General features: G+C 41.0%; 1 protein-coding gene across 7 annotated transcripts in view; it reads left to right on the forward strand.

Annotated features, from left to right (window-relative positions):
• The first annotated feature begins 271 nt into the window (after positions 1-271).
• Positions 272-17,584, forward strand: part of DENND6A (DENN domain containing 6A) — a 73,488-nt gene continuing 56,175 nt past the window's right edge. For all 7 annotated transcript variants that reach the window (XR_009492385.1, XM_010817805.4, XM_059880071.1 and 4 more), the window contains exons 1-2: positions 272-566; positions 17,450-17,488. Coding sequence is in view for 6 of the 7 variants with exons in the window: in XM_010817805.4 (XP_010816107.2) it covers positions 330-566; positions 17,450-17,488 (276 nt within the window). In the remaining variant the exon portion in view is untranslated. The remainder of the gene's footprint in view (positions 567-17,449; positions 17,489-17,584) is intronic.

Genomic DNA, 17,584 nt, shown 5'->3' on the forward strand with positions numbered 1-17,584 from the left:
TCATTCCAAGAATAATTGTTTCCCTGGTCGCCGGACTGCGAAGAAGGGTTTCAGGATACACTGCTTCAGGCTTGACGAGCTTTAAAGCAAGGAGGCTAGAGCCGGCTTGACAGTTTCAGTCAAGTGCTTGCGCGACATCGCCAAGTTCGGGGGGCGGGACCAGACTACGCGCGCAGAGCCGGACTCCCATGATCACGTGCGCTGCGGCCCCTCCCCGGCCCGGTCCGTCCCCCGCGGCTGCGACAGCTCCGGCTGCGCCTGCGCGGAGCCCAGCGCCCTCTGCGGCGCGGTCCTCCGTGGAGGCGGCGCGAACGGCCAGGGGGCGGCGGATGGCTCTGCGGGGCCTGGCAGGCTCGGGGCCCGGCTCCCGAGGGCCGTTGGACGAGGCGGTGGCGGCGGACAAGGAGCGCGAGGCGCCGGCAGTGGTGGTGGCGGGAGCCACGCCAGAGGACGATGAAGAGGACGAGGGCCGCAGCCGGGGCCTGCTGCGCTGGGACGGCTTCTCAGCCTGGCTGCACTGCGTGTGTGTGGTGGGCTTCGACCTGGAGCTGGGCCAGGCCGTGGAGGTGAGGCCCGGCCGCACTTTGTCCCCGCGCCGGGGCGGCCCCGACAGAGCGTGTGACCCGCCGGCCGGCCGGGCTGGACCCCGGCCGCTGCGCATCCGGGCGTGGCCGGCAGCCCCTCCGCTGTCAGCCGGGCTGCGGTCCAGAGGCAGTTCCCGTGGGAGGATCGTGGGCTGTGGCTAAGGGTGAAAAGTTCTCTTTAGGCCCCTCCTAAATACTGGCTGATGATGGTCGTGTTTTCATTTTCCTTTAACCCGGTGTCACAGGAATAACTAGAATGGTTAGCGGCACCCGGAGAAAACCACAGGCAGGATGTTTGGGACTTTTTCAAGAAGCGAACAATGTCCCTGACATATGGTGAACTATAATATAGTAGCCAAACCTCACACAACCAACTTTTTTTTTTTTTTTTTTAGACTCAGATTGTTTTGGTCATTTGCAGGGACTCTTAGAGCATTCCACTCAGCCTGAGCCATAATGCTTATCTCAGCAGAGGTTTTCGCTCTTTCCTGCCTTTGTTCCTCATTTCTGTTACTTCTTGATGTTGCTTCTGAAACGACCTGAAAGCTCCTACCAAGACAATCAGAAGGAAAATCGTTCGCTTGTGAATTTGTCGAGTTTTCAATCTTTATAGCGCCTTGTTAAAAGGCATTGTAATCTTAACTACTCTTGACATTATTTAGGGCCCCTTTTGTAGCATAAGGGATTACTTGTCTTTGTGCATCCAAGAAAAGAACGACCGATGCCTAGAAGATATCTTTGTTTTGGTGGCAATGACAGATTGTAATGAATCTTCTCATTCTGACTTCAGTGGCATGTGTTGTCTATGAAAACTGTCCAGGGATGTATTTCTTAATGTGGAGTGTGTAGTCAGCCTGTCATGTGTGTTATTTTATGCAGCTCGATACACATTGCGTGCTTGTGCTTAGTTGCTCAGCTGTGTCTGACTCTGCCAACCTTTAGACTGTAGCTCGCCAGACTCCTCTGGTCATAGGATTTTTTATGCAAGAATACTAGAGTGGTTGCCATTTCCTTCTGCAGGGGAATCTCATGACTAGGGGATCGAACCCACGTCTCCTGTGTCTCCTTTGTCGGAGGCAGATTCTTTACCTGCTCAGCCATTGTAAGATCTAGGTATTATCCTGGTTTCTGGGCATACGTATATGAAGAATATACTATAACATATTTGTAGATTAAGACTAAATTTAGAAGAGAATCAAGAAGTAATCGCACTAGAGGATAGGGCTAAATGTAGTGCTTGGCGCATTACAGTGTTCAATAAAAAACTGATAGTACATAAACAGCACTTTAAGGTGAAAATAATAGTTCCCAAGACTATAAAGAAGAGATTTGTAAATCATCTATCATTTACATTGACATATTAACCTGAAACTATATATATAGAGTAGAATACAATTTAGTCAGAAAGATAACATTTTTAAATAGTTAAAAGAGATCCATTCAGACTCACCATTTGGGCATTCTTTATAACACTTCTGTGTTTTTTCTGACCAAATAAACAATACTTAGCAAGTATTGGGAGAAGGCAGCAGCAACCCACTCCAGTACTCTTGCCTGGAAAATCCCATGGACGGAGGAGCCTGGTAGGCTGCAGTCCATGGGGTCGCTAATAGTCAAACACGACTGAACGACTTCACTTTCACTTTTCACTTTCATGCATTGGAGAAGGAAATGGCAACCCACTCCAGTATTCTTGCCTGGAGAGTCCCAGGGACTGAGGAGCCTGGTGGGCTGCTGTCTATGGGGTCACACAGAGTTGGCCATGACAGAAGTGACTTAGCAGCAGCAGCAGCAAGTATTGAGGTACTCAAAAAATGTGAATCCCTGAGACTATTTAGACTATTTTGAATTTCATTTCCTATTTCTTTAGGTCTCTGGGTTTTTTTTTTTTGAAGGTCCAAGATGCAAATAAGTTACAAACTTCATGAGCTCTCGCCATTAGGAAAATAGTAATACAAATTTTGTATATGCTTCTACTAACTGTCTAAGGAGCATTTATGGACCTCCTGATCCTTTGTCCTCAGATTAAGAATCACTGATTTTAGAAAGGGTGAGGGTGGAGAAGGTTCCCTAATAAAGGATTCCAAGAAAAATACATTAAGAGGTAACACAATTTAATTTTGTTTTCTTTTCCCGAGAAGTGTAGAATATTGCCACTTTTAAAATGAAGGAAAAAAGTATAAATTAACAATATAACAAGATAGTAGAAGTATATATTTCATTTTCCATTATGGCCATGCATGCATGCTAAATTGTTTTAGTCAGTGTCCGACTCTCTGCAGCCCTATGGACTGTAGCTTGCCAGGCTCGTCTGTCTGGGATTCTCCAGGCAAGAATACTGGAGTGAATGTCTGTGCCCTCCTCCAGGGGATCTTCCCGACCCAGAGATCGAACTTGTGTCTCTTAATGCCTCCTGCATTGGCAGGTGGGTTCGTTACCACTAGTGCCACCTGGGAAGCCCCATTACCACCGTATCAAGGCCAGAAATGGACAGGAGGGGTGGCTGTAATGGGGCAAAAAAGCTAAGTGTGGAATTGTGTTGGGTAAATGGATTAATAGCCTCAGCCCTACTTCCTATAATGAACAACTATAGGGATTCAGAAGGGAAGTTAATTGAAAAATAACTTAAAAACTAAGTTTGGACAGTATATCCGCCACCTCAGTCCTGTTATCAGAAATGCAGTTACTGAGTCTTAAGTTTGAGAGAGACTTAACAAGTCTGTTCTGCCATGACAGAAAGTACCATTTGCAAATTTTAAACAAATGCCTAAACAATGCCACTTACTTAAGCTTAAATCCCTGCTTAAGTAGAGTATTGATCAAGAACTTAGATTCTAAAGCTGGACTTCGTAGGCTTGAATCACTCTGACTCAGGGCATGTTACTTAGCTTTCCTGAGCCTTACGCTCCTCTGTGACAGGTTAACAGTGCCTTTATCATGGCATTGTTGTGAGGGTTAAATAACAATGTTGATGAAGCATCCAAGTGCCTTGGGTTCAGTAAGATCTATGTAAGTCTGTGTTTGGGAAGCACTGAAAATCTCTTTTTCAATGAAGAGAACCCCCTAAGTTTAGCTTTGTGGAGATGAGGCCTTTAAACCTTAGTTTTCTTACCAGAAAAATGAAATACTAGAATCGGTTTTGTTTTGTTTTAAATTGGGGAGCTTTCTCTGTGTAAAAGAAAAAAGTCAGATGTACCTTAGTGGCTAATCTCGTTGAAATGGGGCTTGTGTGTATATATTCTGTTTTGGACAACAGAAACTATCGCTTAGGGAAAAAAGGCACAATTGCTCAGGCCACAGAGGTACTTCAAGATGTCCAAGGTACAAACTAAAGGGACTTAGAGAAAATGGCTAGAATCCAAAACCAGGAAAGCCTCCTTTATGCTCGTGTTTATGGATTTTGTTCACGCTTTATGCTCCATTGCAAACTGACTTCTCTGCTTCTGTGATCTTTATGGCTAAGTTGCCCTTTTCAGCCACTTTAATGAAGAGAGTAAATGTCATTGCCATCCCAGACACCAGAGGAAGATACTCAGGCCTGGTTTGGGGTAGATTCTCAGTGTGCTACAATCAGCTGAAGACCTAAGTGGTTGGAGGAGTGGTCTGTGTTGCAGAACATGTCCCCTGGCAACCCTGACCTAGAAGGGAACAGTGAAGGGGCTCTTTTGAGTTGGGAAGAGACCACAAAAGGTGTTGACTGCAGGAGGTGTGCTCAGCTTCTTTCTCGTCCCCTGAGATGGCCCTAGCATCACCACTGTGACACCATGCGTCCTGTGAAACAAGGTTTGAAATCTTCTGGATTTTATATACTCTATGTCACTTCCAGCTCTGTGAAATTACCTGATTATATGGTAAAGCCTTCATTATCTGAATTTAGAATTGCCTCATTTATTCCATGTTTTTTTTTTTTCCCCCCCTGATTGAGTAATAATATGCTCATTGTTGAAAATCTGGCAAGAAAGGAAATTATAAATAGTAGAAAGCAGCACTCATAATTATACTAAGAGATTGATATTTGACATTTTTGTTAGTGCCTTTTTTTTTCTTTACATAATTTTGTATCTGTCAAGGACAAATTTGAATATTAAGAGCAGCAATCCTCTCAAATTTAAGTAAAGAGAAATTGATTGTAAGGAGTCTTTGGGAACCCAGTTGCAGGAAGCAGGGTTGAACCTCATGGGATTTGGAAAGCCCCAGGATTTTGCCTTTGTCTCAATGGAGCTGTGTGGTCTTTTGTCTCTGCTTCTCTTTGCCTGTCTCTTCCATTCTTTGTGCTGAGGCTGGTTTCCTCTGCAAGGATCTCAATTTCTGCTCCCCCATTTCACCTGACTTTGGGTTTCCATCGTACTGATTTTAGCCAAGCTTCTACTTTTGTATTCTGGTGCCAGGCAGAAGCTCAATTCAAATACTAGAGTATCTGATTGGTTCAGCATGGGTCAGATGCTCCCTTTTGTTTAGTCAGCTGTGGTAAGGAGACAGGGTTTCCGTAGTGGCCACTTAGGTTCACCCCAGCAAAGGGAAGGGACACTTCGAAGCATGGTCTGGGCAGCAATCTCCCAAACAGATCTGCTTTAAGAGTCTGCCTTTATTGATAAGGATTCTCATAAACAATTTGCCATAGCATTAAAGATTCTTCATAAATATAATTTTATGGACTACCACTTATTTAACTATTTCCCCTAATTTAGATATTTAGTAATTTCTATTTTTCTTCACATTGTGAAGAGTTGTTTGCCACCTGTACACTCTTCCTTAGAGATGGTCTTCATTTTTGAGAGCCTTTAAATCCCTGGATTAGGAAGATCCTCTTGAGAAGGAAACGGCAGCCCACTCCAGTATTCTTGTCTGTAAAATCCCATGGATACAGGAGCCTGGTGGGCTGTAGTCCATGGGGTCACAAAGAGTCGAACATGACTGAGCAACTGAGCACACATACACGCTCATATGCAAATCATGTGAACTCATAGAACATGTAGAACATCGTAGGAGGTAACGTCCCTGGTGGCTCAGAGGTTAAAGCATCTGCCTGGAATGCGGGAGACCTGGGTTCAATCCCTGGGTCGGGAAGATCCCCTGGAGAAGGAAATGGCAACCCACTCCAGTACGCTTGCCTGGAGAATCCCATCGAGGGAGGAGCCTGGTAGGCTACAGTCCATGGGGTCACAAAGAGTCGGACACGACTGAGCGACTTCACTTTCACTTTCACTTTCTTGAACCTCTCCAGCCTGTGATTTTATGAGTTGAGAAATCATTGGTGGCTTTCCCCCTCTTGAAGGCCATGACCTATCAACTTGTTGGACAGAATTTCAATCTAGTGCAAAGAACACAAGCTTGGGGTGTTGAACATATGCTAACAGATTTTTGGCCAGTTTCTTCAGTTCTCTGAGTCTCATTTTCCTCAACTATAAAATGGGAAAATAATATCCTGCAAATGTTACTGGAGGTACTAAGTGAGATAAAAGCGTGTAAAAATTAATGTCTGTCATTTAATGCATGCCCAGTATGTTAGCTGCTTTTTATAATTAGCGTCCTCATACATTCAATAACCAGTGTGGGACTATCTTGGCTATTCTGTCACTCCTATTGTTTTGCCTTAAATTTATTTAAAAAATACACAGCTTTGGATGTGAATCATCCAAGCTAACCTTGTGTAAGTCACAAGTATTTAAAGCACTTTCTGGGAATCAAGTTTTGTAGGTTTCACTTTGCTGATTATCTATGACATAACCTATTTCTATGTACATATAGTTTGTATTTCACCTCTTTGATGAAGAGAATTTCAGGTCAGTTAAATTAGATATTAAGAAAAGGTGGTAAGAATACACAGAAGAACTGTACAAAAAAAGATCTTCACGACCCAGACAGTCACAATGGTGTGATCACTGACCTAGAGCCAGACATTCTGGAATGTGAAGTCAAGTGGGCCTTAGAAAGCATCACTCCAAACAAAGCTAGTGGAGGTGATAGAATTCCAGTTGAGCTATTTCAAATCCTGAAAGATGATGCTGTGAAAGTGCTGCACTCAGTATGCCAGCAAATGTGGAAAACTCAGCAGTGGCCACAGGACTGGAAAAGGTCAGTTTTCATTCCAATCCCAAAGAAAGGCAATGCCAAAGAATGCTCAAACTATCGCACAATTGCACTCATCTCACACGCTAGTAAAGTAATGCTCAAAATTCTCCAAGCCAGGCTTCAGCAATATGTGAACCGTGAACTTCCAGATGTTCAAGCTGGTTTTAGAAAAGGCAGAGGAACCAGAGACCAAATTGCCAACATCCACTGGATCATGGAAAAAGCAAGAGAGTTCCAGAAAAGCATCTATTTCTGCTTTATTGACTATGCCAAAGCCTTTGACTGTGTGGATCCCAATAAACTGTGGAAAATTCTGAAAGAGATGGGAATACCAGACCACCTGACCTGCCTCTTGAGAAATCTGTATGCAGGTCAGGAAGCAACAGTTAGAACTGGACATGGAACAACAGACTGGTTCCAAATAGGAAAAGGAGTTCGTCAAGGCTGTATATTGTCACCCTGTTTATTTAACTTATATGCAGAGTACATCATGAGAAACACTGGGCTGGAAGAAGCACAAGCTGGAATCAGGATTGCCGGGAGAAATATCCATAACCTCAGATATGCAGATGACACCACCCTTATGGCAGAAAGTGAAGAAGAACTCAAAAGCCTCTTGATGAAGGTGAAAGAGGAGAGTGAAAAAGTTGGCTTAAAACTCAACATTCAGAAAACGAAGATCATGGCATCTGGTCCCATCACTTCATGGGAAATAGATGTGGAAACAGTGTCAGACTTCATATTTTTGGGCTCCACAATCACTGCAGATAGTGACTGCAGCCATGAAATTAAAAGACGCTTACTCCTTGGAAGAAAAGTTATGACCAACCTAGATAGTATATTCAAAAGCAGAGACATTACTTTGCCAACAAAGGTCCATCTAGTCAAGGCTATGGTTTTTCCTGTAGTCGTGTATGGATGTGAGAGTTGGACTGTGAAGAAGGATGAGCGCCGAAGAATTGATGCTTTTGAAGTGTGGTGTTGGAGAAGACTCTTGAGAGTCCCTTGGACTGCAAGGAGATCCAACCAGTCCATTCTGAAGGAGATCAGCCCTGGGATTTCTTTGGAGGGAATGATGCTAAAGCTGAAACTCCAGTACTTTGGCCACCTTATGTGAAGAGTTGACTCATTGGAAAAGACTCTGATGCTGGGAGGGATTGGGGGCAGGAGGTGAAGGGGACGCCAGAGGATGAGATGGCTGGATGGCATCACTGACTCGATGGACGTGAGTCTGAGTGAACTCCGAGAGTTTGTGATGGACAGGGAGACAGGGAGGGCTGGCGTGCTGAGATTCATGGGGTCGCAAAGAGTCGGATGGCATCACTGACTCGATGGACGTGAGTCTGAGTGAACTCCGAGAGTTTGTGATGGACAGGGAGGGCTGGCGTGCTGCGATTCATGGGGTCGCAAAGAGTCGGACACGACTGAGCGACTGAACTGAACTGAACTGAACTGAAATTATAAAAAGCAGGATAGTTTATAATCATTTGATTATTGATCCTCCCTCAACCTTTTTTATTTTTCCCTAACAAATTGAAGATAAAGCTCTGCTCTTGGGTAAACTTAGGCCGATTTTGAAAGAGCATTTAGCAGAACTGACTCTCCTTTCTTTCCCTTCTGTTTTTGTTTTTTTTTGAGTCACTGCTTATGTATTCCTCCTTATCCCCTAGCAAAGTAGAACCTAGAGTAGTCATCACAGTTTTCTGTATCTTAGGAAAGTTTCTGTTTATTTTCTGAGAAGGATAAAGGCAGTTATGTGAGAGGTGTTCTTTGTTTCTTTCTCTCTTCTGGTGACTTAAAGCCTCAGTGTTTGATCCTCAGCATGTTCACTGTTTTAATCGAAATGGGTGTGTGTAATTGCATGTTATACTGTCTCATTGAGCCATCTATTCAGATATTTATTGGACAACTGCCATATCCAAACATTGGTATGTTCTGTAGATAAAGCCTTGATCATCTCTTCCTTCATTGAGATTAGAGTCTAGCGTGGAAGGTAGGCCATGCCACAGTGAAGGTTAGGATAGGATATGCAGGGTATTAATAATGGCCTTTGACTTCCCTGGTGGCTCAGTCAATAAATAATATGCATGCAGTGTAGGAGATCTGGATTCCATCTCTGGGTCAGAAAGATGCCCTGGAGAAGGATATTGCCTTCTTGCCTAGGAAATCGCATGGACACAAGCTATAGTCCATAGTGTTGCCAGAGTCAAACACGACTAAACCACCACGACCAATAATGGCCTTTAAATTTCGTTGTGAAATAGTAGCAGTTCATGGTAACTTGATGTAGCTCTATTATTTGAGATTTAAAACCTTAGTGACCCCTTGAGCTTCTTAGGCTCCCAGATTCTACAAGGGCTTCTTTGGTGGTAGTAATCTCCAATTCCTACCCTGGTAGCTCAGATGGTAAAGAGTCTGCCTGCAATGCAGGAGATCCGGGTTCAATTCTTGGGTCAGGAAGATCCCCTGGAGAAAGAAATGGCAGTGCACTCCAGTATTCTTGTCTGGAAAATTCCAAGGACGAAGGAGACTGGTGGGCTACAGTTGGACATGACTAAGTGACTAACATTTTCACTTTCACTTTCATTTTTCAGTCTCTGATTCAGTTATTAAATTATATAATCTGGAGATAATCTGGGAAGTTCTACTGTCAAGTTCTTTCACCAGTACTTTATGTTTTATACTTGCTATGATGATTGATGTGAAATATGGAAAACTGTATCTAAACTTTACTCTTTAAAAAACTATTTTTTTAATTGGAAGAAAATTGCTTTACGCTGTTGTGTTGGTTTCTGCCATAGAACAATACAACAACACGAATCAGTCATAATTATATATATATATATAAAATACATCTATATATGCTCCTTCCCTCTTGGGCCTCCCTTCCCTTCTCCCATAACAACTTCCCACTGACAACCTATTTTACACATGATTAATTTTACTCTTTTTTTGAGAGAAGTGCTTTACTGTCCATTCCATGTTCAAACTATCTGGTTTTCTAGTAGCATAATTTACATTAGATCTTCAGCAAGCAGAAATTTTAGACTTGAGGATACTATGATTTCTGGCTATTTTTTCCACTTTTTAAAATCAGTAAACATTTTCATTGAAGTGTAACATAAAAAAGTATACAAATCCTAAGTCTGTATTTTGGTGAATTTCCATTAAGTCAATGTGCCATATCACTACAGTAGAGATCAAGAAGCAATATTATTACTGCCCTCAAATTTCCCTTAGGTCCACTTTCAGTCATGACCCATTTCCCTTTCCCTTCTGCCCCTGGCAACCACTATCTGATTTGCCTCTCTGCATTCTCTTTTTCTGTATATTTCATATGAATGGAATCATAGAACATGTGGCCTTTTGTGTCTGGCTTCTTTCACTTAGTATGTATTCAAGGTTCATCCTTGTTGTAAAATGTATTGGTACTTCATTCCTTTATATGGTTGAGTTTTATACCATTATTTGGATATATCACATTTTTAAAATTTATTCATCATTTAATGAAAATTTAGATTGTTTCCACTTTTTGGCTATAATGAATAGTGCTGCTATAAACATTCATATACAGGTTTTTGTGTGAATGTATGTTTTCACTTCTCTTGAATCTATACACCTACAAATAAAATTGCTGAGACATATGGTAATTCCATGTTTAAGTTTATGAGAAACTATTAAATGGTTTCCCAATATGACTTCATTTTTTCTGTTTTCATCAATAATGTATGAGGGTTCTTATTTCTCCATATCCTTGCTACCACTTCGTCTGTCCTTTCGATTACAGCCATTGTAGAAGTATGAGGTGGTGTCTTACTGTAATGTTATCTGTACTTCCCTAATGAGTAATGACATCGAGTGTCTTTTCATGTACTTATTGGCCTTTTGTATGAGAAATGTCTAATGAAATCCTTTGCCCATTTAAATATGGGTTATTTGACTTTTTATTGTTGAAATGTAAGAAATCTTTATGGATCCTGTAGCCTAGGCCTGTGTCGGATTTATGATTTGCATCCATCCACCCAACCATCTGTCTCTCCATCTTCTCTATCAATATGGACTCAAGGATACTTATTTTATTATTTGGGTTACTACTGTTGTTTATGTTTTTGGTCCGATTTTTCCAGTTTTGAGCATTGGTACCTTTTTTTTTTTCTTTCAGATTGGTTTCTGTGTCCAGAAAATCATGCCTCCCCCTTTTTAAGCACTTCTTTTCTTTCTGGCACCACAAGATGCTCTTGGCTCATCTTATATTTTTCCTGCCCCAGCTGTGTTATCAGCTACCTCTCCAAGGAGCCCTGATTCTTTTTACTGAAGAATGATACTTAGCAATCGACATTTGGATTTTTGGTGTACTTATTGCTACTGGATGTCATTGCTTTATTTTTCATATTTAAAAGTCTCTTAAAAGAGATATCATATTATATTTACTATATCCTAAAATATTTTTCAGCCAGTTAATTACATAAGATAATACCAGTTGAAAAATGTAGACTTGTTTTTTTGCCTATAAACAATTTCCATTTGCAGTACACTTCATTGTTTGTTCATTGAAGACCTAATTCTCATTGTGTTTTGAATTCATGCTCTCCTTAAGGTCATGATGATGCTTATATACAAGTTGATGTTTCTGTAGGAGATCAAGGCAAGTATTTCTGGGGAAATGCAGTCTCAGGTCTGGAATACCACTCAGGGTCATGTGGTAGAGACAAACACGTAGTCACATATGTCAGGTTGACACCCATTTGCACACAACTTGGGTGCATGGCAGGAATGAATTTTTTCCATGTCCCAGTGATACTGGCTGTAAGTTAGCTGGTATTCCTAATTTTCCTCCTCCTGGGACCATGATTATTTTCATACTGAGGTGGGAATGGTAGGTATATAAGGGCAAATAGCAGAGAGATGTACCTTTGAATACACCCATTTAAAACATTTTGTAATACTATTTTCCAGCAGATATATTAATATTTTTCTTAGGCATATTTTTTTCTGTCATATCATGATGTGAAATATTTTGTTGCTGTTCAGTTGCTCAGTCGTGTCCAACTCTTTGTGACCCCATGGACTGCAGCATTCCAGGCTTCTCTGTCCCTCACTGTCTCCCAGAGTTTGCTCAAATCATGTCCATTGAGTCAGTGATGCCATCCAACCATCTCATCTTCTGTCACCCCCTTCTCTTCCCGCCCTCAACCTTTCCCAGCATCAGGGTCTTTTCCAATGAATCAGCTCTTTGCATCAGGTGATCCAAGTATTGGAACTTCAACTTCAGCATCAGTCTTTCCAGTGAATTCTCAGGGTTGATTTCCTTTAGGATTGACTGGTTTAATCTCCTTGCAGTCCAAGGGCTCTCAAGAGTCTTCTCCAACACCACAGTTCAAAAGCATCAGTTCTTTGCTGCTCAGCCTTCTTCTTGGTCCAATTCTCAAATCCATACATGACTACTGAAAAAATCATAGCTTTGACTAGATGGACCTTTGTCAGCAAAGTGATGTCTCTGGTTTTTAGTACACTATCTAGATTTGCCATAACTTTTCTTCCAAGAAGCAAGCATCTTTTAATTTCATGGCTGCAGCACCATCTGCAGTGATTTTGGAGCCCAAGAAAATAAAGTCTGTCACTGTTTCCATTGTTTCCTCATCTATTTGCCATGGAGTGATGGGACTAGATGCCATGATTTTAGTTTTTTGAATGTTGAGTTTTAGGCCAGCTTTTTCACTTTCCTCTTTCACCTTCATCAAGAGGCTCCTCAGTTCCTCTTCACTTTCTGCCATAAAGGTGGTGTCATCTGCATATCTGAGGTTATTGATATTTCTCCTGGCAATCTTGATTCCAGCTTGAGCTTCATCCAGCCTGTTATCATATTTAGGCCTTAATAATTATATCAAATAAAACTTAATTTTCTCTTGGGTTATTAACTGACCACCTCTCTCTCCCCTTTTTGTTGTAACATGGGAGATCTTAACATAGGTAACAAAACCAGACTGACATTAGTTGATTCTCTCTATCTCCCTTTGATGCCTCCTAGGAATGCCAGTGGCTGGGGGGACAGAGATGCCTTTACTTGAGCTATGGAGTGAGAAAACTTCAAGTGAGAGGCATCTCCAGGTTCTGGAGCCAATCTACAGTTGGTTAATTTCCATGTAGGTATCAGGAGCTAACTGACCAAACTAATAGTCATTGCCCAAACTTCTATTTTCCTGGAGGAGGGCATGGCAACCCACTCCAGTATTCTTGCCTGGAGAATGCCCATGGACAGAGGAGCCTGGTGGGCTGCAGTCCATGGGGTCACAAAAGAGTCAGACACAACTGAGCGACTAAGCACAAACTTATTATTTAAGCTTTTTTTTAAAAAGCAAAATAAAGTATGTACATAGAAAACAATTCTAGTAATGGTGGCAATTTGTGCACTTCCATATACTTGGTGGTGGTTACTTTTCTTTCTTTTGTTTTTTAAATAGGGAGTTGAGGTTTTTAAAGTTAAGTATGAATTTTTCTGATCTTAAGTACAGTGTGGCCATTTATATTTATAGCATATAAATATGCATTGTTTCTTTTACAACATCATATTTGTTCCAAAATAAGACACTGAGTAGTTCTAACAGAATACATTAAAATGAAATTCTAGATACTATTTGACAGTCTAGTACAATCAGAATTTTTAAAAGGTGGACTTTTTATTTATTTATTTATATTTTGCCCTTGCTGTGCAGCTTCTGGGATCCTACTTGCCTGATCAGGGGTTGAACCCAGGTCCCCTGAAGTGGAAGGGTGGAGTTCTAATACTGGGCCACCAGGGAATCCCATAAAAGGCAGACTTGGATAGATTATGCAGTTTTCATATCTTTAAAAAAAGTTACTTATTAATAAATATATATAGCATATATAAGCCCCTTAAATATATACATCCATACACATATATACATGTTTTATGTATATATATATATTTAAGGTACTGCTATATGTGGGTAAAACATAGCAATATTGTTTTTTATATTATCATGCTAATATTTTGAAACTTAAGAAACCAAAATCCAAAGGAACCATGGTTGATGTCTTCATGTAATACCAAAAAATTTAACTTTGTATATTTGCCTTTCAATTGATGTTTTGATTTGAGGAAATAAAAATTTGAAGGGCATTCACATAAAAGTGATTTTAGAGCCTAAGTTTGAGCTGTTACAGACCACTAAACTTGTCAATATGTTTTAGACCAGCAAACTCTAGTGTAATTTACATGTAATGAGATTTTCATAAATATGGCTAAGTAGATTATAAGTTTGCCATTTCTCCTTTAAAGGTAACAAGGAAAATGATCTCAAGGTGAAGCAGGGGAGATCTATGTATACTTAAAGAAGACAACATTTTACTAAATACTGAGTTGTCAAATAGAACTAATGTGAGAGTATATCCACTGATTGGAGAAATATTTCTTTAGTGTCTACTATGCACCAGAAACAGTTCTAGGTGTGAAGAGAGTTGAACAAAACAGACCAGTTTCTTACCTTCATGAGTTGTGGAGACAGAGGTTAAGTCAGCTTGGTCACAACATGGGATACAAAGCAAAACAGAGCAAATATTCAGTTGGTGTCGTTCTCTCTTCCAGGAATAGAATGGGTGTTTTCATGTGACATATCAGCCCTGTAGATCCACCCCATACCCCTGAATTGAGAAGCAGTGTATGTCACGTCCTGGCTGTGGGGAAAGAGGGTTGCGATTGCATGTTAGCGAGTGCCACTATGGGTGGGATGAGGAGTGGTGCTTGTGTACTTTGATATCAGACAGACCTAAGTTCAAGGCCTGGCTCTGGCACCTACTAAATGAAAAAATTTTAGGAGAGTTATGTAACCAATGTGTACTTGTGCCCTTTTCTGTAAAGATAAGAAGAATTGACAGAGTTGTTATGAAAACTGCTGCTGCTGCTGCTGCTGCTAAGTCGCTTCAGTCGTGTCCAACTCTGTGCGACCCCATAGACGTCAGCCCACCAGGCTCCCCCATCCCTGGGATTCTCCAGGCAAGAACACCGGAGTGGGTTGCCATTTCTTTCTCCAGTGCATGAAAGTGAAAGGTGAAAGGGAAGTCGCTCAGTTGTGTCTGACTCTTAGCGACCCCATAGACTGCAGCCTACCAGGCTCCTCCATCCATGGGATTTTCCAGGCAAGAGTACTGGAGTGGGGTGCCATCGCCTTCTCCGGTTATGAAAACTAGAAACTCTAAAAGATGCTCAGAAAAGGTTAATTCTCATCTTTTTATTTTACCTTAGTTTTCTTATATGTAAAATGGTGATACCATTTTACTAGCCTTGTCTATTATTGTGAGAACTAAATAAATAAATATGTAAAACCACTTTAATACGGTTTATCATGTGCTATCTTTCTCTCTCTTTCTGTAGTCGCTAAGTTATGTCCGACTCTTGTGACCCTGTGGACTGTAGCCTGTTAGGCTTCTCTGTCCATGGGATTCTTCAGGCAAGAATACTGGAGTGGGTTGCCATTTCCTTCTCCAGGGGATCTTCCTGACCCAAGAATTGAACCTGAGTCTCCTGTATTGCAGGCAGATTCTTTACCGGCTGAACTATGAGGGAAGCCCCATTATGTGCTATTACTATATGTTATTTCTAGAAATGTAAGATTTTCAGACTCTTGGACAACTGCAGAATAGAAGAACTCATGGATTCTTCCAGAATTGAGAAGCCATGGATCCCCACATTAGCAAGCCAGTATTAAAACAGTTCAGCTACATTTTGTGTGATTTTTTTCACCTTTTGGTTATCAGCCACTAGCTAACCTGCTCCTCAGAGTACCCCTATCTTCTTCACATTCCAGAGAATCTGTACTGGCCCAACTTGGGCACTGATATTTGGGCAGAATTTTCATGCCCAGCCACATCTGGGCAGTTGATTGATGTATAGAGTGGGTGCTCTTGGGTCTGGTGTTTGCCAGTGCTTGTTGTAGCCTCATCTTGCTTCCTTTGTGGGGGCTCTGAGGCAGGAGTTTCCCTCAGAAGGTGGCTGTGGTCACTGCAGGCACTAAATGGAGCTGTCTAGGAAAGTGTTCTGATTATTTAAAGGGATTGGAGAAATTGGGATAGGCTTTATGGCAGGAAGATGGCCTCTGATATTTCTTAAACTGCAGGTAATTATTTTTTTCCTTTTAATTTTACTTTTAATAAGTAATGATTTGTATTTCTTGGAATCAATTGAAAATTATTTCTTGAAGTAGCTACCAGCTGGTAGCTCAAGATCTCTTTAGATTTTAGGCTACAAAAAAAAGACTTTATAAACTTTGAATTGCTGGCAATTCAATTGGTAAATTTTTTAAAACTTTTTACTGGAGTTTAGCTGACTTATAATGCTACGCTCGTTTAAGGTATACAGTAAAGTGAATCAGTTATATGTATACATATATCCACTCTTTTTTACATTTTTTTCTCATATAGGCCATTACAGAGAGCTGAGTAGAGTTTCCTATGATGTTCCTTATTGGAAGTGAAAGTGAAGTGAAAGTTGGCTCAGTTGTGTCCGACTCTTTGTGACCCCATGGACTATACAATCCATGGAATTCTCCAGGCCAGAATACTGGAGTGAGTAGCCTTTCCCTTCTCCAGGGGATCTTCCCAACCCAGGGATGAAACCCAGGTCTCCTTCATTGCAAGTGGATTCTTTACCAGCTGAGCCACAAGGGAAGCCCAAGAATACCAGAGTAGGTAGCCTATCACTTCTCCAGAGGATCTTCCCAACCCAGGAATCAAACCAAGGTCTCCTGCGTTGTAGGTGGATTCTTTACCAACTAAGCTATCAGGGTAATGATCAGGTAGATATGAAAAAGATGGAACAATTTTATATATATATTTTTCAAAAATACTGGAGTGGGTAGCTGTTCCCTTTCCCAGGGGATTTCCCAACCCAGGTATTGAACCCAGGTCTCTTGCACTGCAGGCAGATTCTTTACCATCTGAGCTGCCAGGGAAGCCCATAGTCCTTATTAGTTAAATCTGTTTTGCATGTAGTAGTGTGTATGTATCAGTCCCAATCTCCCAGTTCATCCCTGCCCCCTGCCATTCCTGGTAAACCTACATTTGTGTTCTTTATCTATGACTCTACTTCTGTTTTGTAATTTAAGTTCATTTGTACCTTTCTTTTTTACATTCCACATATAAGCAATGCCATTTGATATCTGCCTTTCTGAGTCTGACTTATTTAGTATGACAATCTCTAGATCCATCTGTTTTGCTGCAAAGGGCATTTTTTTAATGGCTGAGTAATATTCCTTTGTATATACATACCACTTCTTTATCCATTCCTCTGTTAATGGACAGTTACGTTGCTTCCGTGTCCTGGCTATTAAGAATAGTGCATTTGGATGCATGTATCTTTTCAAATTATGGTTTTCTCTGGTGTATGCCCAGGAGGGGGATTGCTGGGTCATACGGTATTTCTATTTTTAATTTTTTAATAAATCTTCATACTGTTCTCCATAGTGGCTGTTCGAATTTACATTCCCATCATCAGTGTAGAAGGGTTCCCTTTTCTCCACAGGTAAATTATTCTTGATAACTCAAAATTTCACCCAAGTTTTAGAGATAACTTTGGTTTAAAACAATTTTTTTTTTTTTTTTGCCAAATGTAAACCCTACTCAATTCTCCCAGCTTCTCCCGTTTCACTGTTTTCACTGTGAACTGTTTCATGAAACGATTTGATAATAGCTGACTAGTATTTTAGAAGTCCCTACTAATGTTTGTAGTATATACTTCATATATTTATCTAACAAAGTTTACTCTCTTTTTCTTCCAGGTAATCTATCCTCAGCATTCCAGACTTACTGATAAAGAAGTAAGTGAATACATTGCTCTAGGTTGTTTACTGTTGTATTTCTGTTTTTATTGGTGTGTATGTGTCAGCATATATAGTTTTTGTTTTCTTTTTCAG

This window comes from Bos taurus, chromosome 22 (genome assembly GCF_002263795.3).
Source record: "Bos taurus isolate L1 Dominette 01449 registration number 42190680 breed Hereford chromosome 22, ARS-UCD2.0, whole genome shotgun sequence".
Classification (NCBI taxonomy): Eukaryota; Metazoa; Chordata; class Mammalia; order Artiodactyla; family Bovidae; genus Bos; species Bos taurus.